Source organism: Ovis aries, chromosome 3 (genome assembly GCF_016772045.2).
Source record: "Ovis aries strain OAR_USU_Benz2616 breed Rambouillet chromosome 3, ARS-UI_Ramb_v3.0, whole genome shotgun sequence".
Taxonomy (NCBI): domain Eukaryota; kingdom Metazoa; phylum Chordata; class Mammalia; order Artiodactyla; family Bovidae; genus Ovis; species Ovis aries.
In genome coordinates this window covers 157,350,218-157,376,684 of record NC_056056.1, presented here as the reverse complement: position 1 = coordinate 157,376,684, position 26,467 = coordinate 157,350,218, and the positions used below count along the sequence as shown (strand labels likewise).

Sequence of the window (26,467 nt, the reverse complement as noted above, 5' to 3'; positions counted from 1 at the left end):
GTACGTGCATTCACGTATCCAGTCATATAAGTTGGTTCGTGTGTCTGGAATATGTTGTTACATGCCTGCATCCTCTACAAGTGGTTGTGCTTTTGTGTACTTTACTGTAAAGTACTGTACAAAGTACAGTGGTGTAGTATCTTTATTTCAAGCCCAGGATGTTCAGGAGCAAGCATAAAAGCAGTGGTGATGTAGCTGGTACTGCTAAGAAGCACCAAGCAATAACAAAACAAAAGTGAAAATAATTGAGAGAGTGGAGCAAGGCAAAAAGATGGTAAAGATCACTTATTCTTATAACATGAATCATTCAGTCTTGGAACATGTGAAGTATGCCATGCCAGTGATGTTGACAGTAATACCAGAGAAGCGTGGAAAAGTAATGGAGGAGATGGAGAAACTTCTCAGTCTGTGAATACAGGATCAGTGTCAGCTGAGTTGCTCTCAGTTTAATGCTGATGCAAGAGAAAGTTAAAAGCCTTATGAAGACTTGAAGAAGAAACATGGTGAAAAATCAGAAGGCACATCTTGTAAAGCCAACCATGACTGCTTTTATCGATTCAAGGCTAGAGCCAAGCTTTACAATGTAAAGGTAAGTGCCAAGGCAGCGAGTGTAGGTATGGTACCTGCCTGGAAATTTCCTGAAATGCTTTAAGAAATTATTGATGAAGGAACGTATTTACTATAGCAGGTTTTTAATGTGGGTGCGAGGACTGTACTGGAAGAGGAATTCAGACCAAAGTTGTATCAGTAAGAAAGAAAAGTTGATGCCAGGCTATAAAACACTAAAGGATAGGCTAACTCTCTTTGTTTGGTGGCACTGCTTCTGGCAGTATGAAACCAGAGCATCTTTTAGTTTCTCATTCAGAGAACCCAAGAGCCCTTAAAAACAGACAGGGACTCTCTTCCTTTTGTGTGGAAGAGAAACCCCAAAGCTTGGGTTACACAGGCCATTTTCCAGGATTGGTTTTTCCACCATTTAATCCCAGAGTTGAGAAATACTGCTTGAGGAAAGACATCCCATTCAGCATTCTTTTGCTGCTCAACAGTACTCTCGGCCACCCTCCGTTCATGGATGACTTTCATCCCAGTGTGTATCTGCCACCAAATACTGTGTCAGTTATCCAGCCTGTGGATCTAGGGGGTTATAGTGGCTTTCAAGAAATAGTACTCACGTTGCACTTTTTGTCAGGCAATAAAGGCAGGTGGCAAATCAGGAACAACCTTGCAACAGTTTTGGAAGGGCTCTACCATGTACAAACCCATAAAAAACATTGACTTTGCTTGGTGTGATGTTTAGTTGTCATCATGAGTGGGATTTGGAACAACTTTTACCCATAATTTATGCATCATTTTCATGGATTTGAGAAGGTGGATAAAGAATCAAAAGAGGTCTTCAGCCACTTAGTGAGCCTCAGGAAAAAATTGGAGCTAGATCTGCAAGAGGACGACCTCATTGACCTCCTTGCTGTGCAAAATGAGGAGCTTCCTAATAAAGACCTGATGGAACTGGAGGCCCAGAGAAAGGATGAAGCAAGCCAAGAGGAAGAAGAAATAACTGAAGAATGAAGAGATTAATGACACATGAAGTGGCAAAGGGTTTCTTTATTTGAGAAGGCACTGTTTTTGAGGTCTGGGACCCAAGTGTAGAAGGGTACACGAAGTTTGCCACTGCTGTTCAGAATGCAGTCCAGTGCTGCTCTGTCATCTGTGACAAGAAAAAAGAGAACTACTTACCCAGACATCACTGGATCGTTTTTCCAACAGGGTAGATAGAATTGAATCGGGCCAGGACTCAGAACCTGTGTCATCAGCATCAGGCATGAGTGACATTGCACCTTGCCTTCTGCCTCCTATTGCTGACAGTCTTTCAGCTCTTACCATCTCCCACCTCCTCTCCTGCCTCCATCAGTAACTCTTCTTGCTTGTTCACTCTATGCCAGCCCCTGTATGCCAGCTGTTGTACTCTATGTACTACTATACTTTTCAAGGTACTGTACTATAAAATTAAAAATGTTTTCCTTATTTTGTGTGTGTGTGTTTAAATATTATTTGTGTGGAAAGTGTTGTAAATCTATTATAGTGTATTACTGTGTAGCCAATTGTGTTAGTTAGATACCTAGGCTAACCTTGTCGGACTTACGAACACACTCTTGAAATGGAACTTGTTCATGTATAGAGGACTTACTGTATTCCCACTGAACAACAGCAGAATGAAAATTCTTTTTGGTTTTCACATGAAGCATTTAGATAAACTGTATTTTGCATAAAACCTGGTTCAGTAAAGTTAGCAGGAGTTAAATCATACAAAATATGTTTTCTTACTACAGTGGGATAATAATAACTGAGAGGTGAAACATCTTCAAGTGTTTGAAAACTAACATACTTCTGCATAACTCATGGGTCAAAGAGAACTCAAAGAAATTAGCAAGTATTTTTAACTAAATGAAAGTGAAAACAAAACATCAAAATTTGTGGAAGGCAGGTAAGTAGTATGTGGAGGGTAATTTATAGCTCTTTTAACATGTGTAAGGAAAAGGAAAGGTTATAACAGAGGTGAAATATCTTCAAGTGTTTGAAAACTTACATGCTTCTGCGTAACTCATGAGTCAAAAGAACTCAAAGAAACTAACTATTTTAACTAAATGAAAATGAAAACAAAACATATCAAAATTTGTGGGAGGCAAATAAATTGTATGTGGACAGAAATTTATAGGTCTTTTAACATGAATAAGGAAGAGGAAAGGTCTCAAATCAGTGACCTCGGTTACTGACTCAGGAAACTAAAAATAAGAACAAATTGAAGTAAGTCAAGCAGAAGGGAAATACTAAGTTCAGAACAGAAATCAAATAAAAGGAATAATAGAGAAAATCAATGAAACCAAAGACTGGTTTTTTATGAAGATAATAAAATTTATAAAGACCTAGTTTGATCACAAGAGAAAGGTAAAAGACACAACTACCGGTATCAGGAACAAGAGAGGTAACATATGTATCAGTCAGTTCAGTTCAGTTCAGTTGCTCAGTAGTGTCCGACTCTTTGCGACCCCATGAATCGCAGCACGCCAGGCCTCCCTGTCCATCACCATCTCCCGGAGTTCACTCAGACTCACGTCCATCGAGTCCGTGATGCCATCCAGCCATCTCATCCTCTGTCGGCCCCTTCTCCTCCTGCCCCCAACCCCTCCCAGCATCAGAGTCTTTTCCAATGAGTCAACTCTTCGCATGAGGTGGCGAAAGTACTGGAGCTTCAGCTTTAGCATCAATCCTTCCAAAGAAATCCCAGGGCTGATCTCCTTCAGAATGGACTGGTTGGATCTCCTTGCAGTCCAAGGGACTCTCAAGAGTCTTCTCCAACACCACAGTTCAAAAGCATCAATTCTTCGGCGCTCAGCCTTCTTCACAGTCCAACTCTCACATCCATACATGACCACTGGAAAAACCATAGCCTGGACTAGACGGACCTTAGTCAGCAATTAGTCTCTGCTTTTCAATATGCTATCTAGGTCTTGGTCATAACTTTTCTTCCAAGGAGTCAGTGTCTTTTAATTTCATGGCTGCAGTCACCATCTGCAGTGATTTGGGAGCCCCCAAAAATAAAGTGTGACACTGTTTCCCATCTATTTCCCATGAAGTGGTGGGACCGGATGCCATGATCTTCGTTTTCTGAATGTTGAGCTTTAAGCCAACTTCTTCGCTCTCCTCTTTCACTTTCCTCAAGAGGCTTTTAAGCTCCTCTTCACTTTCTGCCATGAGGGTAGTGTCATCTGCATATCTGAGGTTATTGATATTTCTCCCAGCAGTCTTGATTCCAGCTTGTGTTTCTTCCAGCCCAGCTGTAATATGTAATATGATATACTCTGCATATAAGTTAAAGAAGCAGGGTGACAATATACAGCCTTGACATACTCCTTTTCCTATTTGGAACCAGTCTGTTGTTCCATGTCCAGTCCTAACTGTTGCTTCCTCATGTGCATACAGATTTCTCAAGAGGCAGGTCAGGTGGTCTGGTATTCCCTTCTCTTTCAGAATTTTCCACAGTTTATTGTGATCCACACCGTCAAAAGCTTTGGCATACTCAATAAAGCAGAAATAGATGTTTTTCCGAAACTCTCTTGCTTTTTCCATGATCCATCGGATGTTGGCAATTTGATCTCTGGTTCCTCTGCCTTTTCTAAAACCAGCTTGAACATCAGGGAGTTCACGGTTCACATATTGCTGAAGCCTGGCTTGGAGAATTTTGAGCATTACTTTACATTTGGCTTTGGAATGCGGAATGAAGCAGGGCAAAGACTAATAGAGTTTTGCCAAGAAAATGCACTGGTCATAGCAAACACCCTCTTATAACAACACAAGAGAAGACTCTATACATGGACATCACCAGATGGTCAACACCGAAATCAGGTTGATTATATTCTTTGCAGCCAAAGATGGAGAAGCTCTATACAGTCAACAAAAAGAAGACCAGGAGCTGACTGTGGCTCAGATCATGAACTCCTTATTACCAAATTCAGACTCAAATTGAAGAAAGTAGGGAAAACTGCTAGACCATTCAAGTATGACCTAAATAAAATCCCTTATGATTCTACAGTGGAAGTGAGAAATAGATTTAGGGGCCTACATCTGATAGATAGAGTGCCTGATGAACTATGGAATGAGGTTTGTGACATTGTACAGGAGACAGGGATCAAGACCATCCCCCTGGAAAAGAAATGCGAAAAAGCAAAATGGCTGTCTGGGGAGCCTTACAAATAGCTCTGAAAAGAAGAGAAGCGAAGAGCAAAGGAGAAAAGGAAAGATATAAGCATCTGAATGCAGAGTTCCAAAGAATAGCAAGAAGAGATTAGAAAGCTTTCTTTAGCGATCAGTGCAAAGAAATAGAGGAAAACAACAGAATGGGAAAGACTAAAGATCTCTTCAAGAAAATTAGAGATACCAAGGGAGCATTTCATGCAAAGATGGGCACAATACAGGGCAGAAATGGTATGGACCTAACAGAAGCAGAAGATATTAAGAAGAGGTGGCAAGAATACACAGAAGAACTGTACAAAAAAGATCTTCACGGCCCAGATAATCATGATGATGTGATCACTAATCTAGAGCCAGACATCTTGGAATGTGAAGTCAAGTGGGCCTTAGAAAGCATCACTACGAACAAAGCTAGTGGAGGTGATGGCATTCCAGTGGAGCTATTTCAAATCCTGAAAGATGATGCTGTGAAAGTGCTGCATTCAGTATGCCAGCAAATTTGGAAAACTCAGCAGTGGCCACAAGACTGGAAGAGGTCAGTTTTCATTCCAATTCCAAAGAAAGGCAATGCAAAAGAATGCTCAAACTACCGCACAATTGCACTCATCTCACATGCTAGTACCATATGTATAGAAATCTACAAATAGCAAAAGGACAATAAAGAAATATTTCTTGAAAAATGAAAACTAATAAAGCCCATTCCAAAAGAATGAATTCTCTGAAGAACCCTATATCAATTAAAGAAGTTGAATTTATAGTTTAAAATTTCCTCACAAAGAAAGCATCAGACCTTGATGGTGCCACGAGTGAATTCTACCAGTGCTGTTTAAGAGAATTATGCCAGTTCAACAGAAGCTCTTTTCAAAAATTAGGAGAGACTGCTTCATGCAGTGAAACCAGCGTTACTTTGATACCAAAGTCTAAGAGAGACATTTCAAGAAAAAAAAGTTCTCAACCAGTATACCCCTGATGAACATACGTGCATCTATTATTAACAGAATTTTAGTAAATCAAGTCCAAAAATAAAGAGGATAGGTATATAGAAAGAACATTACCAAAATACTATATAAAAAAGTAAAATACAAAGAAACTTCCTCAACCTCAGAATGGGCATCTGTGAAAATGGACATCTACAGATGACATACTCAACAGTGAAAGACTGAATGCTTTCCCTCTAAAATCAGGGAAAAGCAAAGATGCCTACTCTCAACTCTAAGCCGAGATTGTACTGGAGGTTCTAGACAGTGTTTAATAAAGCAAAAAGAAAAAGTAAAAGATCTACAGATTGTATAGGAAGAAGTAATAAGTCTTCCTTTATTCACAAATACCTGTGTCTATGTAGAAAATTCAATAAAATCTACAAAAACAAACCTTCTAGAATTAATAAACGAAATTAGCCTATAGGATACAAGACCATTACTCAAAAACCAGTTGTGTTTCTTGTACATTAAAAATGGACTAACATGAATTTAAATTTTAAAAACATATTTTATAATAGCACCAAAATATAAAATGCAGATAAATCTATAATACATGTAAACTAAAAACTACAGGATATTGCTGAGATAAATTAAAGCCTAAATAAAGAGATAAATTATGTTATTGGATCAAAAAACTCAGTATTGTTTAATTCCTCCACTCAGTCTGCAGATTAAACACAATTTCAAATCACATTCCTAGTAGGCTTTTTAAAAAATGAGAGTTTCGGTTCAGTTCACTTCACTTCACTCAGTCATGTCCAACTCTTTGCCACACCATAAATTTCATCCTTTGAAATTCTGTAATTCATTGGCTTTCTTTTTTTATATTCATAGTTTTATAACTATCACCATCGTCTAATTCCACAAAATTTTCATCACCCCAGAAAGAAACTTCATATCCATTAGCAGTCACTCTTCATCCCCTCTCAAGACCCCAGCCCTAGGCAATCATTAATATATTTTCTGTCTCTGTGGATTCTCCTTTTGTGAACATTTCATCTAAATGGAATCAAACAATATGTGTCCATAGTATTGGACTTCTTTTGCTTGGCACAAAGTTTTCAAGTGTCATTCATGTGGCATGAATCAGTATTTTATTCTTTTTTTAGTGGATGGATAATTTTCCATTGTATAGAGATATACCACATTTAATTTATCCGTTCATCAACTGATGGACATTTGGGTTGTTTTCACTTTCTGGCTATGAATGAATAATTCATTCATGAACTATTCATGTACGAATTTTTGTGTAGATGTGTTCTTGGTCATATAGTAACTCTGTGTTTAACTATTTGAAGAATTGCTTAACTTTTCCAAAATAGTTGCAACCATTTTACATTCCCACCAGCAGCAAGTAGGGTACCAGTTCCTCCACACCTTGCCAGACTTTATTATTGTCTATTCTTTTGTATTATAGCCATCCTAATGGGTATGAAATGGTGGTTGTTGTTCAGTTGCTAAGTCAGGTCTGACTCTTTGCGACCCGGTGGTGCCAGCCTTCCCTGTCTTTCACTGTCTCTTGGAGTTTGCTCAAACTCACGTCCTTTAAGTCAGTGATGCTATCCAAACATTTCATCCTCTTTAGCCCCCTTTTCCTCCTGCCTTCAGTCTTTCCAAGGGTCAAGGTCTTTTCCAATGAGCTGATATCTATTGTTACTTTGACTTATATTTGTTATTTTTATATCTGTTTGTTATTTTGATTTCCGTAATGATTGATGATGTTAAGTGTCATATCTGTGCTGCTTATATCTGTTTGGAAAAATATTCAGATCCTGTGCTCTGTTTTTAATCGGGTTATTTGTCTGTTTACTGTTAGGTTTTAAGAGTTGTTTATGTATTCTGGATACTAGTCCCTTATCAAACAAGATTTCCAAAAATTGTCTCCCATTCTGTGTATGTCTTTTACTTTCTTGATGGTGCCTCTCAAGTGCAAATTAATTCTGATGAAGTCCAGTTAATCTATTTTTTTCCTTTGGTTGCTTGTGATTTTGTTGCAGAAAGCATCACCTAATCCAGGATCAGAAAAGACATGATTTCTTCTAAAAGTTTTTGAGTTTGGGCGGTTACATTTCTGTCTCTGATCAATTTTAAATTAGTATTTCTATATAGTGTGAGAGGTAAATCAGTTGAACATATTATAGGATCCAGTAGTAGATCCACACATGTATGGCCAATTCATTGTACATAAAAATGTAAGAGAAATTCAGTGAAGTCTTCCAAATAGATGAATGCTGCTTGAGCGTTAAGTATCTATTTGCCAGAAACAAATGAACTTTGGCCTACACCCAGCACCATATACAAAATTAACTCAAAACACACCATAGACTTAAATGTAAAAACCAAAACTATGAAACTCTTAGGAAAAAATTAGGAGAAGATTTTTGTGACACTGGGTTAGGCAAAGATTTCTTAAGTGTGAATTAAAAAGCACATTTGAAAAAGGGAAAAATTGATGATTTGTAATTCACCATCAACAAAAGCTTCTTCAAATAACACTGTTAAGAGAAGGAAAAGATAAACCACAATGTGGGAGAAAGTATTTGCAAATTACTTAGCTGATAAAATATATGCAGAATAAAGAATTCCATAAAGCCCAGTGGAAAAAATAGACAAAAGGCTTAAACAGATGCCTCACCAGAGAAGGTGGTGTTTTCAGAAAGCACATGTAAAAATACTCAACATCACTAGTCATTAGAAGAATGAAGATTAAAACCACAGTGAGGTCCCACTGTGCATGATTTGAATCATTTAGAATGATTCAAATTAAAAGATAAATCCGTTCCAAGTATTGATGAGGCTGTAGAGCAAGTAGAACTTTCATACACTATTTTGGCTAATGAAATAGTCTTGCAGTTTCTTAAAAAGCTAAATATACATTTACCATAGGAACCAACCATTCCACACCTCAGTATTTACCCAAGAGAAATGAAGAGAAAACCTACACATAAGTGTTCATATCAGTGTTACTTGTAGAGAAAATTGGAAACAGTCCAAAATGCCCATCAGTAGCTGAATGAATAAACAAATTACAGAATGTTCATATAAAGTAATGAAATCCTACTTGGCAGTTAAAAGGAATAAACTCTTGACACAGAAAAATATGGATGGATTTCAAGATAATGATGCAGCATAAATGACACCAAATAAAGCAGTACAGACCAATTTTATATAATCTAGAAAATGCAAATTAGTCTACAGTTGGAAAACACAGATAAACAGTTTTCAGGGCACAGGACAGTGAACCTGGATGGACAGGAAGGAGAGATGACACCCAAAAAATGGGCGACAGGGAAGCCTTTGTGGCCAGGGGGTGAGGGGTGATGCCGATGGATACATTTATCGTTTTAGTAATGATGATTTCACACTTGTATTGCTGTGTCACAACAACAAATTTTACCCTTTAAATCTCAGCAGTTTTGATATCAATTTTATATCAAAAACAGAAGTAAGAAAAATGAGAGGTTCTGTGTTTAGGGTTCTTCCTCCCTTAAAAATGATTCAAAAATTGATCATTTTATTTTATCCACTATAGGGCTTCCCAGGTGGCCTAGTGGTAGAGAATCTGCCTGCCGGTGTGGGAGACATGGATTTGATCCCTGGGTTGAGAAGATCCCCTGGAGGGGGAAATGCCATCCCACTTCAGTATTGCCTGTGAAATCTCATGGACAGCGAAGCCTGGCCGGCTGCTGCCCATGGGGTTGCAAAAGAGTTGGATACAACTTAGTGGCTAAACAACAACTAGACATACATTACTGTTTGATTCTGTCACATAATAAAATCATTTACCCAGACTCTTGAATTATTGTGGAGAATAACATAGACATCTTAATTTTTAAACTTTTTTTCTTTCCCTAAATTTATTTTGAAGCAGCCTATTATAGTGGAAAGAAAATGGATATTAGTGTAAATATATACATGTATGAGTCTAGCCTGTAATTTTCTGTATGTGAGCTTGGGCAGGTTAATCAATACCTGAATCTATTTACTAAGTAAAATGGAGCTATCTACTTCATAATATTGTTTTGAAAATCAACTGAGATAGAAGTATTTTCCATAATGGTACCTTTCCTTGTACCTACAATTTTCTGTGTGAATTTTTTGGGCAATTTACTTGATTTCTTTGAATGTATTTTTTAATCTAAAATAGATATTCATCTTATAGAACTGTTTCGAGAATTGACTGAGATAACATGATCATCTGCTATGACATGACTTAGTACATGATGCATGAGAGAGTTTCACTTTCAGAGGGTTTTGAAAATTTGTTCCAAATAGTCAGTCTCATCAAGAATTTAATAAAGTTATAACTAAGAATTTTTTAAACTGAGCTTTAAAATTAATACTTACTTTGTGCCAGCTATTGAAGTTCATATAAAATTCAGAGTGTTCTCATTTCTGTTCAATATGAAGCATAGTTTTTCTCAAAGGTTTGTATGATTTTATAACCACAGATTGATCCTACATAGAGTAAATAATTTTTTTTAAAGCATTTGTCTTGCTTCTTGATTTTTATCGTTGTATCTAGTTAAAAGTAGTACTTTATCATTGAAATGCTGCCTGGAACAATTTTGCTTCCCATGTTTGTTAATTCACTGCTGACTCAGAATGAGAAAATCTTCTCTATATTTTTGAGTTATTTACAAATAACTCAGTAAACTATTTGTTTCTGTTTTCTACACTTTGGAAATTCAAGTAAAGGACCAAATAATAATCAGTGAGTCTCAGATTAGGACTGTGATGTAGGTACAGCTCACAGTATTGCTTCCAGATCTCTGGCCTGCCCTATTCAACTGGAATTTTGAAAATGGATCATAGAATTAGAACCATAACTGAGCAACTACCTCAACTCTGGATCTGTGGAGGAATCTAGATTGTGGACTCTCTGGAGTAATGAGATACCCTTTTGTGATTTCCATCATGATTCTCAGCCCATGTGCTTTGGTATCATTGTAAAAGGTTATTGATTTGTTTCTGAATGTTCTTCATCAGCTAATGCTGGAGTGATCACTATTACTGTGTGACAGATCTCTGATACTCAAAATATTTGGGAAACACTCTTCATTGGGATCCTCTGACCAACAGTTTAGTATTTCTTTAAGAGTTAAATAATAGAAAAGTTACTTTTTAAAACACTGTTGGTTGACTAATGGTACATGCTGAAACTTTGTAAAGCAACAGTTTATTTTGAAATGCCTAGATTTAACTTTGTGAACCTTTTCAGAGCTTCTTTCAAAACTCATTATTTAAATACCTGAATTAGTCTTCATGAATTTACATAATTTGTAATATGTTCGACCACAGTATTTAGAGCTATGTAGTATTACTTCTTTTTTGTATTGATTTTATTTTCTCTTTTGTAGATGGCGATGCCCAGTCACTTAAGGAGCACCTTATTGATGAATTGGATTACATACTGTTGCCAACTGAGGGCTGGAATAAACTTGTCAGCTGGTACACATTGATGGAAGGTCAGGAACCAATAGCACGAAAGGTACATATCAAGAAATGAATAGAAATATTCTTCTTAAACAGTTCATATTTTGTTGTTAATTTCCGTGACTTATGAAGCCTCAGTTGTCTTGAAGAAAAAGACCATCAATTTGTTACTGTACACACATAGAGGGAGGGTGCATTGTATGCTAGCTACTGATATAAGCACATCATATACATTATTAACTAATTTAATCCTCATGAAAAGTCTTTCTAAGGAAAGTATTATTATCCCCGGTTTATAGGTGAGGAAGTGAGGACAGAGGTAGCAAGGTTCAGGATCTTTTAGAAAGCCACGTGAGTTCACATACTTAAATTTTCTTAAAACTTGAAAAGGCAGTTGTTTTTCTTATCCTGATTTTAAGGTTTATAATTACAGTCTAGAAACATTAAAAATGACCCATTTTCTTTATTTTAGGGAACTGAAAAGTCATTTATGAAAGTGTCAGTATTGCAATAGTAGAGTAATACCCAGCACTTAAGGTAGATCTGTCAACCTTATACAAGTATTTGATAGTGTAGTCAAGGGGAGCAGAATTATTTATCTGGTTTTATTTCCACATAAAAATGATTAAAAAGCCAATTATATAACACAAGGGTTTAAACTTCTAGTAGACCAAACCATAATTGGATTTATTTGAAACTGATGCTACAAAGTTGATATATTAACAGTTTGTATTTGTATATCTGTGGTTTAGGTATAGAATTGAATTTTGTTCTCTAAATAGAATGTGAATATGCCTTTGATTTAGTTTAGTTTTGTTCCTTAATTTCACTCAATCTTATAGCCAATTTAAAGTTAAGATTCATCTCTTCTAGCAATCCGAGCCATAAATAAATTTTATATATATATATATATATATATATATAATTACTCCAGTAATCTCACCTAGAAAATTCCTTGGGCAGAGGAGCCTTGAGGGCTGCAGTCCATGGGGTCGCAGAGTCGGACACAACTGGTCACACACGTGTATATGTGTGTATATATAATGGCCTGTGGTTTTTATCTATAGTTCCTATAGAACTGAGTGTTTTGACCATTTGAAGGATAAAATATTTAGCTGTAAAACTCTCTAGAAGAAGACTTTTATTCCTGGGTAAAGGAAAACCTATGTCTAGAATATCTTCAAATGTATTGACTTGTATTAATTCAACATTAATGACACATATTTTTTCCTTAATAAATGTAGAATATCATATAGTAAACCAATCAGCTGACAACTCCTTTGACATTTCTTCTTGAAAGAGGCCTTATTGGCATTTCTTGAACTCTGTCTGATAAGCAAATTAAAGAAGATAAAGATCATGAAGACTTCATATAGGGAGAAGGAAAAAAGTTTAAGAAGTCTTGTTGTTTAGTTGCTAAGTCGTGTCCAACTGAAGCCTGCCAGGCTTCTCAATCCCTAGGGTTTCCCAGATAAGAATACTGGAATGGGTAGCCATTCACTTCTCCTGGGGATCTTCCCGATCTAGGGATTTAACCTGGATTCTCCCAAACATAGGCAGATTGTTTACCATCTGAGCCACCAGGGAAGCCCAAGAAGTCTATTAGGTTATATATTTATTTTTAATGAGGCAGTTGGAATTTGCTTCACTTGTAAAATAATTTTCAAACTTTAGTGTATATTAAACTATCTAGAGTACCTATTAAAATGTCTTCCTTCAAACTTAAATCAGTTCAGTCCAGTCACTTAGTCGCGTCCGACTGTTTGCAACCCCATGGGCTGCAGCACGCCAGGCCTCCCTGTCCATCGCCAACTCCCGCAGTTTACTCAGGACTCACATCCATTGAGTCAGTGATGCCATCCAGCCATTTCATCCTCTCTCGTCCTCTTTTCCTACTGCCTTCAATCTTTCTCAGCATCAGGGTCTTTTCTAATGAGTCAGTTTTTCACATCAGGTGGCCAAAGTATTGGAGTTTCAACTTCAGCATCAGTCCTTCCAATGACTATTCAGGACTGATTTCCGTTAGGATGGACTGGTTGGATCTCCTTGCAGTCCAAGGGACTCTCAAGAGTCTTTTCCAACAACACAGTTCAAAAGCATCAATTTTTCGGTGCTCAGCTTTCTTTATAGTCCAACTTTCACATCTGTACATGACTAGTGGAAAAACCATAGCTTTCACTAGATGGACCTTTGTTGCAAAGTAATGTCTCTGCTTTTGAACATGCTATCTAGGTTGTTCATAACTTTCCTTCCAAAGGAGTAAGCATCTTTTAATTTCATGGCTGCAGTCACCATCTACAGTGATTTTGGAGCCCCCCAAAAATAAAGTCTGACACTGGTTCCCCATCTATTTGCCATGAAGTGATGGGACCAGGTGCTGCGATATTAGTTTAAATCAGTAAGTCTGGGAATTTCCCTTTTTGCTATGCTTCTGATCCCAGTAGATTCACATAAAGAACAGACCCTGATGTCAGTAGAACTTACTTAAAAGAATAGACTTGACTAGTTTTTTAGAATCTGAAGCTTCAAATTTTACTAATTTGATTGCATTAAGAAATCTAGAACTGGTAGTACCCCTGCTCTCATGTAGAAACAAAGATGACCATCTTCCTAGGCCTCAGATCATCACTAAAATGTCTCACTTGAAATATCAAGCATTCAGCTTAAAACCAGAAACAAAACAGGCAAATAGGCAGGAAGTATAGTGGAACCAAAATCCAAGAGAAACAATGGATAATGGAAACAGATTCGTGAAGAATCCAGATGACAGAAGTATTAGAAACCTTAAAATATTGTGCTTGTTATGTTTAAAAAAAAAAAAAAAGTTAAAAAGAACCAAATGTAATTCTAAAACTGAACACGAATATGAAAACATTAAGAATTAAGTGCTTGTTATTTGACCAAACCATATTTGGATTTATTTGAAACATGTTACAAAGTTGGCACATTAACAGTTCATATTTGTATATCTGTGGTTAAATGGGTGAAATACTAGACTAAAAAGAAACAATGTGTAAATTGATAATACCATTAGAAAATAGACTAAAACTTAAAGAGTGGAAAATAAGGGGAAAAGTGGGACACGTGGAATGCAGTGAATAAGCGTAACATAGATTTAAGTGGTTTCCTCAAAGGAAAGGAAAGACAGTATGGGGTAAAAGTAATATTGGAAGTAATAGTTGAGAATTTTCCAAATATGATTCAGGGTATCATGCTACAGGTTAAAGAAATGCTATGAATCCCAAGCTGAAAAAATACAGACAAAATCATACACAGTAAAACTGTTAAGAAAACAAAGATATCCCTGGTAATAGGCAGAAAAAAAGATTTATTACCTTCAAAGTAAGGGTAAGACAGATGCTTTCTCAAGAGAAAGACAGAATAAAATATAATAATAATGCCGTATCTTCAACACACTGAAAGGAAATAACTACTGACCTTGAATTCTATAACCTTGGAAAGCATCCTTAAGAATAATAGTGAAAAAAGTTGTTTTCAGATAAATTGATAGGATTTGTTACCAGCATATTTGCACCAATGGAAATAAAAATAGTCTTCAGAATGAAAATTTACTCTGTATAGAAGCTTGAAACAGGAAAAAATGTTGACTGGCAGAAGCAAATACTATAAATGAGTGTTAAGGTAGGCTCTTTAAAATAGTAATAATTTCTTATGAGGATCAATGTGTATAAAATTATGTACATAACAATATTAGCAGATAGTTGCTCCAAGACAACCCCCATTATCTCCACCTCTTCATAGCCACAGCATTGTATAGTCCCCATCCACATTGTACCAGGGTCTGTACTGGTTTTGTATTACACTAGTCTTTGTGGCCAGTGACATATAGCAGAATCATAATACAGTATATCACTTTCAAGATTAGATTTTAGGTAGAAAGGTATAAACTTACAATTATAAAATGAGTTATGGGAATATATTGTACAGCGTGGTGACTATAGTTAAAAATACTATATTGCATATTTGAAAATTGCCAAGACTTACCTAAATCAAATCCCTTATGATTATAGAGTGGAAGTGAGAAATAGATTTAAGGGCCTAGATCTGATAGAGTTCCTGAAGAACTATGGAATGAGGTTTGTGACATTGTACAGGAGACAGGGATCAAGACCATCCCCAAGGAAAAGAAATGCAAAAAAGCAAAATGGCTGTCTGGGGAGGCCTTACAGATAGCTCTGAAAAGAAGAGAAGCGAAAAGCAACGGAGTAAAGGAAAGATACAAGCATCTGAATGCAGAGTTCCAAAGAATAACAAGAAGAGATAAGAAAGCCTTCTTCAGCGATCAATGCAAAGAAATAGAGGAAAACAACAGAATGGGAAAGACTAGAGATCTCTTCAAGAAAATCAGAGATACCAAGGGAACATTTCATGCAAAGATGGGCTCAACAAAGGACAGAAATGGTATGGACCTAACAGAAGCAGAAGATATTAAGAAGAGGTGGCAAGAATACACAGAAGAACTGTACAAAAAAGATCTTCACAACCCGGACAATCATGATGGTGTGATCACTAATCTAGAGCCAGACATCGTGGAATGTCAAGTCAAGTGGGCCTTAGAAAGCATCACTACGAACAAAGCTAATGGAGGTGATGGCATTCCAGTGGAGCTATTTCAAATCCTGAAAGATGATGCTGTGAAAGTGCTGCATTCAGTATGCCAGCAAATTTGGAAAACTCAGCAGTGGCCACAAGACTGGAAGAGGTCAGTTTTCATTCCAATCCCAAAGAAAGGCAATGCCAAAGAATGCTCAAACTACTGCACAATTGCAGTCCTCTCACATGCTAGTAAAGTACTGCTCAAAATTCTCCAAGCCAGGCTTTAGCAATACATGAACCATGAACTTCCTGATGTTCAAGCTGGTTTTAGAAAAGGCAGAGGAACCAGAGATCAAATTGCCAACATCTGCTGGATCATGGAAAAAGCAAGAGAGTTCCAGAAAAACATCTATTTCTGCTTTGTTGACTATGCCAAAGCCTTTGACTGTGTGGATCACAAGAAACTGTGGAAAATTCTGAAAGAGATGGGAATACCAGACCACCTGACCTGCCTCTTGAGAAATCTGTATGCAGGTCAGGAAGCAACAGTTAGAACTGGACATGGAACAACAGACTGGTTCCAAATAGGAAAAGGAGTACGTCAAGGCTGTATATTGTCACCCTGCTTCTTTAACTTATATGCAGAGTACATCATGAGAAAGGCTGGACTGGAAGAAACACAAGCTGGAATCAAGATTGCTGGGAGAAATATCAATCACCTCAGATATGCAGATGACACCACCCTTATGGCAGAAAGTGAAGAGGAGCTAAAAAGCCTCTTGATGAAAGTGAAAGAGGAGAGTGAAAAATTTGCCTTAAAGCTCAACATTCAGAAAACGAAAGATCATGGCATCCGGTCCCATCACTTCATAGGAAATAAATGGGGAAACAGCGGAAACAGTGTCACACTTTATTTTTTTGGGCTCCCAAATCACTGCAGATGGTGACTGCAGCCATGAAATTAAAAGACGCTGACTCCTTGGAAGAAAAGTTAGGACCGAGACCTAGATAGCGTATTGAAAATCAGAGACTAATTGCTGACTAAGGTCCGTCTAGTCCAGGCTATGGTTTTTCCAGTAGTCATGTATGCATGTGAGAGATGGACTGTGAAGAAGGCTGAGCATTGAAGAATTGATGCTTTTGAACTGTGGTGTTGGAGAAGACTCTTGAGAGTCCCTTGGACTGCAAGGAGATCCAACCAGTCCATTCTGAAGGAGATCAGCCCTCGGATTTCTTTGGAAGGACTGATGCTGAAGCTGAAACTCCAGTACTTTGGCTACGTCATGCAAAGAGTTGACTCATTGGAAAAGACTCTGATGCTGGGAGGGATTGGGGGCAGGAGGAGAAGGAGACGACAGAGGATGAGATGGCTGGATGGCATCAGTGACTCGATGGACGTGAGTCTGAGTGAACTCTGGGAGTTGGTAATGGACAGGGAGGCCTGGCGTGCTACGATTCATGCAGTCGCAAAGAGTCGGACACGACTGAGCAACTGAACTGAAGACTTCTAGAGGATCTTAAAAGTTTTCATCGTAAGAAAAGAAACGTAGTTATGTAAGGTGATGAATGTTAACTAGACTTAAAGACTTAACTAGACTAAAGGCCCTTTAAAGAATTTCAGGGTGTACTTTGCACTTCCTTCAATATATGGCTTTTAGGACTATAGGGCTTCTAAGAAGCTTCAGGGTGATGTCCCTGAACCTTGATAAAAACCCAGAGTAGAAAGGACTTACCTGGAGAACATTTGTGGTTGTGACTTTTGCCTCCTGGGTGAAACTCCAGTGAAATCCAGTGAAGATCCACAGTGTTTTCAAGAATCACTGCCATTTTGGACTGCAGAGACAGCATAAAATTTTAGAAACCTTTGACCTCCCAGACTTATAGAAGCAGGAATCAGACTAAGAATTTACTCAACTGCAAACATGTGCTTACTTTCATGAAAGAAGATGAATCAGAAAACAGAACCAGGTGTTACAAAGAGTCATTTTTTCAGGTCAAGGCAAGAGTGAGCCCTAATCAAGGAACTTTCAGTGTTTGCTCAGGTGGATTTCAGAATTTCTGTAGACTAATAACTCCTTTGTACCCCTTCATTTCCCCACTTTAACAGAAATACCTGTCTGAGATTATCTTCTGCCCTCCCCACCATTTTATTTTGGTTGTAAGTGGGGCAGTAAGTTTATCTTCTCGTTCACAGGCCCATAGATCCATAGACCCATGCTTGAGATGCTTAAGGAACTTATACCCAAGGATCTTCATCTGTACCTTCATCAGATATAGATGACAGCTGTCTGAACTTTGAGTTGATGCTATAATGGGATAAGACCAGTTGGGGGCTTTGCAGGGGTGGAGTGTTTTTGCATGTTGGTGACAGAGACAATAACTTTATTGGTACTAGAGGGTGTACTGTGGGAGATAGCCTTGAAGATTGCACCCAGGTTATTGCCACCTCTTGTTATTCATACTCTTATGTAATCTACATCAACCCAGAGTTGGTCTCTGTGACTAGTAAAATACAGCAGAAGTGATAGTATTACATGTTGTCAAAATTAGTTTATAAAAGATACTGACACTTCTAACTTGGGAGTGTTCTCTTGCTCTCTCTTGGATCAGTCACTCTTGAATGAAGCCATATGTTATGCATTCAGCCTATGGAAAGACTTACATGATGAGGAACTGAAGTCTCTGCCAACAGCTGCAAAGGAACAGAGGCCTGCCAATAACACATGAATAAGCTCGAAAGTAGATATGAATGTGATTAACCACTGTGACCTAATTGACGTGCACTGCACTTAGTGCAGGATACAAATATTTTTTAACACATGCTGGGCCATCAAGCAAATTCCAGTACTGTATGCTAGAAATTATTCAGTGTATTTTCTGTCTCTCAAGGAATTTACAAGTCAGTAACAAAAAGATAACTAGATGATCTCTCAGCTACCTAGAAATGAAACAATGTACTTCTAAGTAATTCTTCAGTCATAGAGGATTAACATGTAAAATTAGACATATTTTGAACTGACTGCTAACTATACAACATAAAAGAATGACTAATGTCATCCTTTGAATGTAAATACTGCAAAAGAAGGAAGACTGTGTCTCAAGAAAAGAAGAAAAGGAAATTAAGACTAGTGAAGAACTAGTATGAAGTAGACATAAAACAGGAAAAAAAAATGCATTAAATGACCAAAGTTGACTCATTATAAAGAACATTGTAATTTGACTAGTAAAATAAAGATGAGTCTTGGGAAGACTCTGATCAAGAATAAAAGGAAAATAGGCACAAATCCTCTGTATTAGGAATGAAAAGAGGGATACCATAGTAGAGTCCAAAGACATTTTTAAAAGATTGATTTTGAACAATTTTATGTAATTTGAAAATTTAGGTGAAATGGACAGATGTCTAGAAGAATGTCGGATGTCTAGAGAAGAATGCACTAGTGTTGAGTGAGAAATAGAAAATCTCAATTGCCATGTCTGAATAAAGAAGCTAAATTGTTAAATAAACATCTTTTCACAAAGAAGACTGTTAAATCCAGAAGACATCACCAGTGAATATTCTACAAATATTTAATAACACAGTATTAACAAGCCAGGCCAGAAATGGGCAAAAAAAAGAGTTAAAAATGGCCAGGCTGCAGGAATAGAATGGAGACACGTGTATGTCCACCTGAGTCCCTTCACTGTTCACCTGAAACTATCACAACATTGTTAATTAGCTTTACTCCAGTATAAAATAAAAAGTTTAAAAATAAATAGCCAGGATGGATTTTTTTCAAACAGAATTTTTATTTTACTTTGAAAATCACTTATTATAATTTTAGTATTATCTGAATAAAGTAGAAAAGCCATCTCAGTAGATGCAGAAAATGCATTTGATAAATCAATTTATGATTTTTTTTAAGCTAGAAATAAAAAGCTATTGCAGACAATACTTATTGGTAAAGTATTCAAAGCTGTCCCTCTCAGATCATGGACAAGAGAAGGATAACTATATTAGAGGTCTTAGCCAGTTGGTAATGTGAGGAAAAGAACTAAAAGAATAAGGATTGAAGACGAAGAAGTAAAATTGTAATGTTTTAGAAGACATAATTGTATATGTTGAAAATTCCAAAAGCTCTACCAAATAAGCCACTAAAATTAATAATTAAGTTTCACAAGGGGGATGGATATAAGGTAACTATATTAGTAGAAAAACCAATTATATATAATCAACAAAGTTGAATTTTAAAATAATGTTTCGATGAGATGGCTGGATGGCCTCACCGACTCGATGGACATGAGTTTGAGTGAACTCTGGGAATTTGTGATGGACAAGGAGACCTGGTGTGCTGCAGTTCATGGGGTAGCAAAGAGTCGGACATGACTGAGCAACTGAACTGAACTGAAGAGATAAAAGTACTAAGAAATAAAACTTAAAAAAACTGCTTTTCTACAATGAAAATTACCAAACACTACTAGCAAAATTGAAGAAGACCTAATGAGTTAATGGTCAAAGGGTCACGAAACTTACTCTATAAAAGACAGTAAATCTTTTCAGCTTTATGGGCCAAAATGTTCACTTTGGCAACTACTCATCTCTGCTGTTTTGGGTGCAAAGACAGCCATTGGTGATAGGTAAACAAATGGGAATAACTGTGTTCCAGTAAAGTTATTTACAAAAAAAAAAAGTCAGTTTTAGCCTGTAGATCAGTCAGCCCACCCCTGGTCTGTTGTTTAGTTGCTTTGTTGACTCTTTTGCAACCTCTTTTGCTACTGGAGACTGTAGCCCTCCAGTCTCCTCTTTGCATGGGATTTCCCAGAAAAGAGTATTGGAGTGGGTTGCTATTTTCTTCTCCAGGGGATCTCCCCGACCCAAGGATTGAACCCTTGTCTCCTTCATTGGCAGATGAGTTCTTTACCACTGAGTCACCAGGGAAGCCCCACCTCTGATCTAGGTGCTGGTTAATTAATGTCTGCTGCTGCTGCCTAGTCACTCAGTCATGTCCAACTGTGGCCTCATGGACTATAGCCCACCAGGCTCCTCTGTCCATGGGATTCTCTAGGCAAGAATACTGGAGTGGGTTGCCATTTCCTTCTCCAGGGGCTCTTCCTGACCCAGGGATCAGATTCTTTGCCATCTGAGCCACCAACATCATAAAAAGAGGGACAACTAGATATTATCTGCATCTTATTAGAATATAACTCACAATCTATGAGGTAGTCTTACTAAAAATTGCAAGAATAAGAAGATAGATGGTGAATTTTTTGGTTAAAAGACGCTTGAGACTTCTCAGTTGCAGTGTATGGGCTTTATTTGGATTGATATTAAAAATCATTTTTATTTTAATTGGTTTTGATTTAATGGATATTTGATATTAAGGTATTCATTTTAATACTTTAGGTGTGATAGTATTGTTATGGTTATGTTTGTGTTCTTGTTTTTAAAGTATCCTGAAATGTTTGTATAGAATATTACAAGTAAGATTTGTGTTATACATTAACACCTGTGATTTCATATTTGTATTATACTTCTCTACTAGTCTGTCTGTCTTTTTACCACTAGGTGTTACCCTGATTTCAAGGGGTCTAATTCATTGTGTATTTCTAACACTGAGCCTAGGTACTTAGTAAATGCTGCTAAAATGAGTATAACTCCTCAAAAATAGTAAATGTGTCCATTAGGCCCAGTGTTATCAAATTGTTTTGAAGTAACAGATTTCTTTAGAAATTACTTCCTCTTTCCAAGAGGGGAGAAGTAGGCACTTGAAGTGAATTCTTTCATAAGCCACTGTAAAGAGTAGACTGCATTAGGTTTATCAGGTATATTTCATGACTTTAGTCATATTGCCCACTAGTATTCAAAGCAAAGTGAATGAATGGAAATTATGTTTATTTTAATTCAGCTTTAACTTGTATTTCCGTAACTAACTTAGTAAAGAAACTTGACCTTCATTGTGGCCATGAATTAATAGAATCCAAGCATAGATTTCATCTTGTGCTTGCTCCTTATCTATAATGTAGAGAAATATTATAATTCACCTAAGGAAAAAACACTTTAGCTATCATCTCTAATTCTGAAACACAACTGTTATTTCTGAAAATTCACCTCTCTGTCTTATTTCAAATGTATATTTTAACTAGATAAATGTAACTTTGTATCCTGTATTTTATAAGCCTGTTTCTTCCTGTTACAGTCTTAATAGCCATCATTTTAAAGATTATTTTCAGCACAAACATTTTTAAATAAGATAGGATACTTTATATACACAAATATAAAGGAGTTACTAAATGAACAAATAATGTACATATTATGACACTAATATATAAATATGCTAATTATTTTTCTCTGATGCAGTGCTATTGTATTCAGTCTTTAATCATTCATGTAGTATGATTCTTTCAAATAAAAATTGTTGGAGGACAAATTCATATCTTGCTTTAAAAAACTGCTTTTTAATACACTACTTTTGGAAACAGTAAAATATCTTCTAAGTACAGTAATAGTATTCTGAGTAGTGCTAATTAGCACTGTAAGATGTTGGAGAAGAGAAAAAAATGAAAAAATTCTGAATCCTAATAAAGAGTGGGTTTTGAAGTAATCTTAATTTTTAAAAAATTTTAGTTTATTGGAGTATAGTTGATTTACAGAGTTATATTAGTTTGGGGTGCATAGCAATATGAGTCAGTTATATATGTGTATGTATTCATCCTTATTTAGATTCTTTTCTCATGTAGATTATCACAGAATATTGAGTAGAGTTTCCTGTGCTATACCATAGATCCTTGTTGGTTGTCTGTGTTATATATAGTAGTGAAATAGGGAATTAATGTTTATTTATTGTTGACAGTGAGCTTCTGACAGATCACCAGATTCTTTCTAGGAAAAGAAACTGCTTACTTAGAGAATACATATCTCAATGTAAATCATAATGGACGGCTTTCTCTTTTTTAAAAAATTTTATGCTGTTTACTTATCCCATTACCTGCTCTACTGTTAGAATTTCCTTAGCCCCCCTCCACCCCCTGCATAAAATGAGGCCTGTGAGTACCTCAGTTTGGCAACCTACTGATGATTAGTAACTAACTTAATTTAGGATTCTTACTTGAATATTGAGTCCCAGAGCAGAAATTTCTGATTGTTAAGAATATTTGATTCCTAGCTTTATAGCTTCATTAATCTTATAAATGATGTAATATCCTTTGCTTCATGCTTAACTTGAAATATGATATAAAACAAATATAATTAGTTCTGGTTTAGACAGTAATATGCTAGTTTATATAATGCATTCATTACAGAACTGCACACTATTACTTTAGAAATGTAACAAGTATGATTAGGAGAATATATATGATAAAGTATCATAAAAATTAGCATTGAATTGGACATTTTAAATACCAGCAACTACCTTTGAACTTTTTGAGCTGAAACAACTTCCCTGCAAGTGAAAGACAAATTTTGATTCCCTTACTGAATTGATGCTAATAAGCAAGTGGGTACAACAGTCATTTGGAGCCTCCCATTTGCCATATTTGTCTAATGTATCACGTATCAGGCTGATTACTATTTTTAGAAACAGTGTTCATGACTGAAATCCTACAGTTAACCTTTAGAAGATCAAAAGGAAATATACTTATTTTAAAAAGGTGACCCTAATATATACATTTTTTTCTCTTTCTGCTTTATTGCTTGCATGTTTAGCAGCTTTTTTTCCCCTTTCATTTGTTGCCTGGAACTACTCAGTGTGCATTTAAAGGTCAAACAAAGTCATCTTAGGATGGAAAACTAACATATCAATTACATGGCATAGCTGAATATTTTGGCAACAGTAATTTGGAGTTACCGTTTTAAAAGATTTATTTTAACATACAGAGTGTTATTATAGCTGTTGCTAGCTGAAATTATATAAAACTTAAAGTGATTTTTAAAGGTTTTTTGCTTGAGATCAAGTGCTAAAAGATAAAGTATGTCTGTATCTTTAATCCGAACTGTATTTACACTTTGCATGCACTTTCTTATCATAAATACTAGGTGTATTCATTATTTATAGTATACCAAAGTATCTCCATAGAGGAGTAGAATGCCTTACTATACTGTCTGTTAATATTTGTATCATGATTGTTCATATTCTGTTCAATATTAATATTTCCAAAAATGTTCCTTTCTTTTTCAGCTATCCAGTATCTTTTATATTGATGGGTTTTAATAGTTATGGTTTTTTCACTGGAGATCTGCTTTTTCTAAAGTCTTTTTAGAGATATGTTATTCACAACAGTAAGATATATCAAGCTATAGCTGACACTAGTTTGTTTTGTTTTCTAGGTGGTTGAACAGGGTATGTTTGTAAAGCACTGCAAAGTAGAAGTATATCTCACAGAATTGAAGCTCTGTGAAAATGGAAACATGAACAATGTTGTAACACGGAGATTTAGCAAAGCTGACACAATAGGTAATGCAAGGTCCTGTTGCTTTGTTAAACCATTGCTATTCAAAATTTATTTAAAATTCTATTCACTCTATGCTACTAAGATAAAAACCATTTTAAAGGTTTATCCTTAGATATTACAGATTTCCAGGCTTGATACAATATGTCATAGCTTAAAGTTGAACTGTTTATCCTTTCTAGATGTACTTTACATTATTAGATGAGTTTAATATTTGTGCCATTTTACTTTTTAAAAAATAATTTTAATTTAGCTTTTGAAAATATATGTCATGTTTGTAACATGAATTATAAATTAATGTAGAACTTTAAATACTTGCTTAGGTAAAACTTTTTCAGGTAACATAATTATTAATAATAATAATTTACCCTTCTTAGCATGAAAAATGACTTGTTTAATTTGTTTTTCTCTCATTCTTGGGAGTCCAAATACAATTAAATAGCTAGTAAGGCAGTGGGCTTATCATTATTATGACTCACTGATTTTTTTTTTATATAATGGGTAGGTTACAGAATTATAGTATCAAATATGTGTGCCTAACTCTGTCTATATATTTATATATCTACATATGTTTATATATCTACCATCTGAGCCACCAAGAAAGCCCATATATTTACCTATCTACACAAATAGATGTATGTTAAAATATATGTAAATTTTTAAAATTCTGCTTAAAAGCTACACTTTAATTTTAGATCAAGGATGTATTGAATAAACAAAACAAAGCTCATAGATTCAAAGAACAGATTGGCTGCCAGATGAGTGGGGCTTGGGGATTGGGTGAAGGAAATTAAGGGGTATAAACTTCTGGTTATAAAATAAATCATGAGGATTTCATGTATAGCATGTGACTGTAATCAGTAATATTATATTGCAAATTTGAAAGTTGCTAAAAAGTAAATTTTAAAAGTTCTGGTCACAAGGGAAAAATTTTTTTTAACTTTGTATGCTGGTTGATAGATCACCAGTTGATAAATTATTGATGATCATTTAATGATGTATATAAATTTTAAACCATTATGTCACACACCTAATACTAATATAATACTGCGTGCCAATTATTCTTCAATTTTAAAAAGGAATAAATTGAATAAAATGCTTTGTAAATACATGGTTATGTATTTACTAACAATTGCAGTACTTTTTGATGACACAACTGAAAATAAAAATTACAAATAGTAATTATTTTCAAATAAAGTTCTTAGAAAAGAAAATTATTGGTAATAACATTGATCTTGTTATAAAATGTAAATGGTCACTGAAGAAGGGCATATAACTGTAGAATTCAGCAAGAAAGCGAGATTATAACTTTCCTTATTGAAGTCAGTCATTAGATACACTTTATTTTGAAGAAAATATTTCTGAATTTCATAAGTACATTTGACTTTCACTACTTAGCCATTTCACTGCAAGAAAATACTTTTAACCCATAATTTTCATGAAGTAGTACCATTCTTTGGTATCTAATGCTTGGTTAATCCTAATGTTTCTGCCGTATATTATGTATGAATTTTTTATTCTCCCTCTCTTTATTTAGCTAAAACATTTATAAGTTGAGATGCAATTTCAATAAACTCAGTCATCTTTCTGAAAGAATGCTTAAAATGTTAGAAACTCCATATAAATGTCTTTTTTATTACATTATAATGGATAAAGTACTTAACTTTTGCACTTCTCAGTTTTTGGAACATATTCAGGAAAGTAAAACATTTCTACATCCTGAAAACTGAAAGTTTTAAATATAATTTATGAATTACATCAATCATGATATCAAAATGTACACACTAAGAATCTGTATCCAACAAAGATTATCAATTAAAATTAATTCAGAGACTTAATTTCTGAAATTTACAGCCACTTAGAATATAAATAACCTTTTAAATGTTTGATGTAAATAATGTTTTCTAGTTATTTTAAAGTTTCTTTTTTATTTTCTTTGTTCCTTACCTCATTTCTGTAGGAAAATTACATGTAAATTATATGAGGCAATAAAAACCTTATTTTAGAACATCAATTTACTGAAAAAATGTTTTAAAACTCTTTATATGAAGATCTAGGTTTTAATTTCGGAACTCAAAACAAGTATTTCAGAGTCTACATTAGGTACTAGGTAAGGCACCCCACTCCAGTATTCTTGCCTGGAGAATCCTATGGACAGAGAAACCTGGCGGGCTACAGTCCATGGGCTCATGAGAGTCAGGCCCAACTTAGCAACTAAACCACCACCACCACCACCAAGAATTATCAAGGAGATAATTTGTAAAGAATCTCTGCTTCAAAAAGTTTATGATATTATAGATTTTAATTTGTATAGTTTAAATTTACTA

The 26,467-nt window shown here is 35.6% G+C and overlaps 1 protein-coding gene across 9 annotated transcripts in view; it reads left to right on the top strand.

Annotated features, from left to right (window-relative positions):
• The window catches only part of USP15 (ubiquitin specific peptidase 15), a 129,213-nt gene that overhangs the window by 28,049 nt on the left and 74,697 nt on the right, over nucleotides 1-26,467 (top strand). For 7 of the 9 annotated variants that reach the window (XM_004006508.5, XM_004006507.5, XM_042246978.1 and 4 more), the window contains exons 3-4: nucleotides 11,087-11,217; nucleotides 24,019-24,145. In XM_004006508.5, coding sequence (XP_004006557.1) covers nucleotides 11,087-11,217; nucleotides 24,019-24,145 — 258 coding nt within the window. Of the gene's footprint in view, nucleotides 1-11,086; nucleotides 11,218-23,313; nucleotides 23,343-24,018; nucleotides 24,146-26,467 lie in introns of those variants that run through there. The other 2 variants (XM_060412878.1, XM_060412877.1) reach the window with 1 other exon arrangement.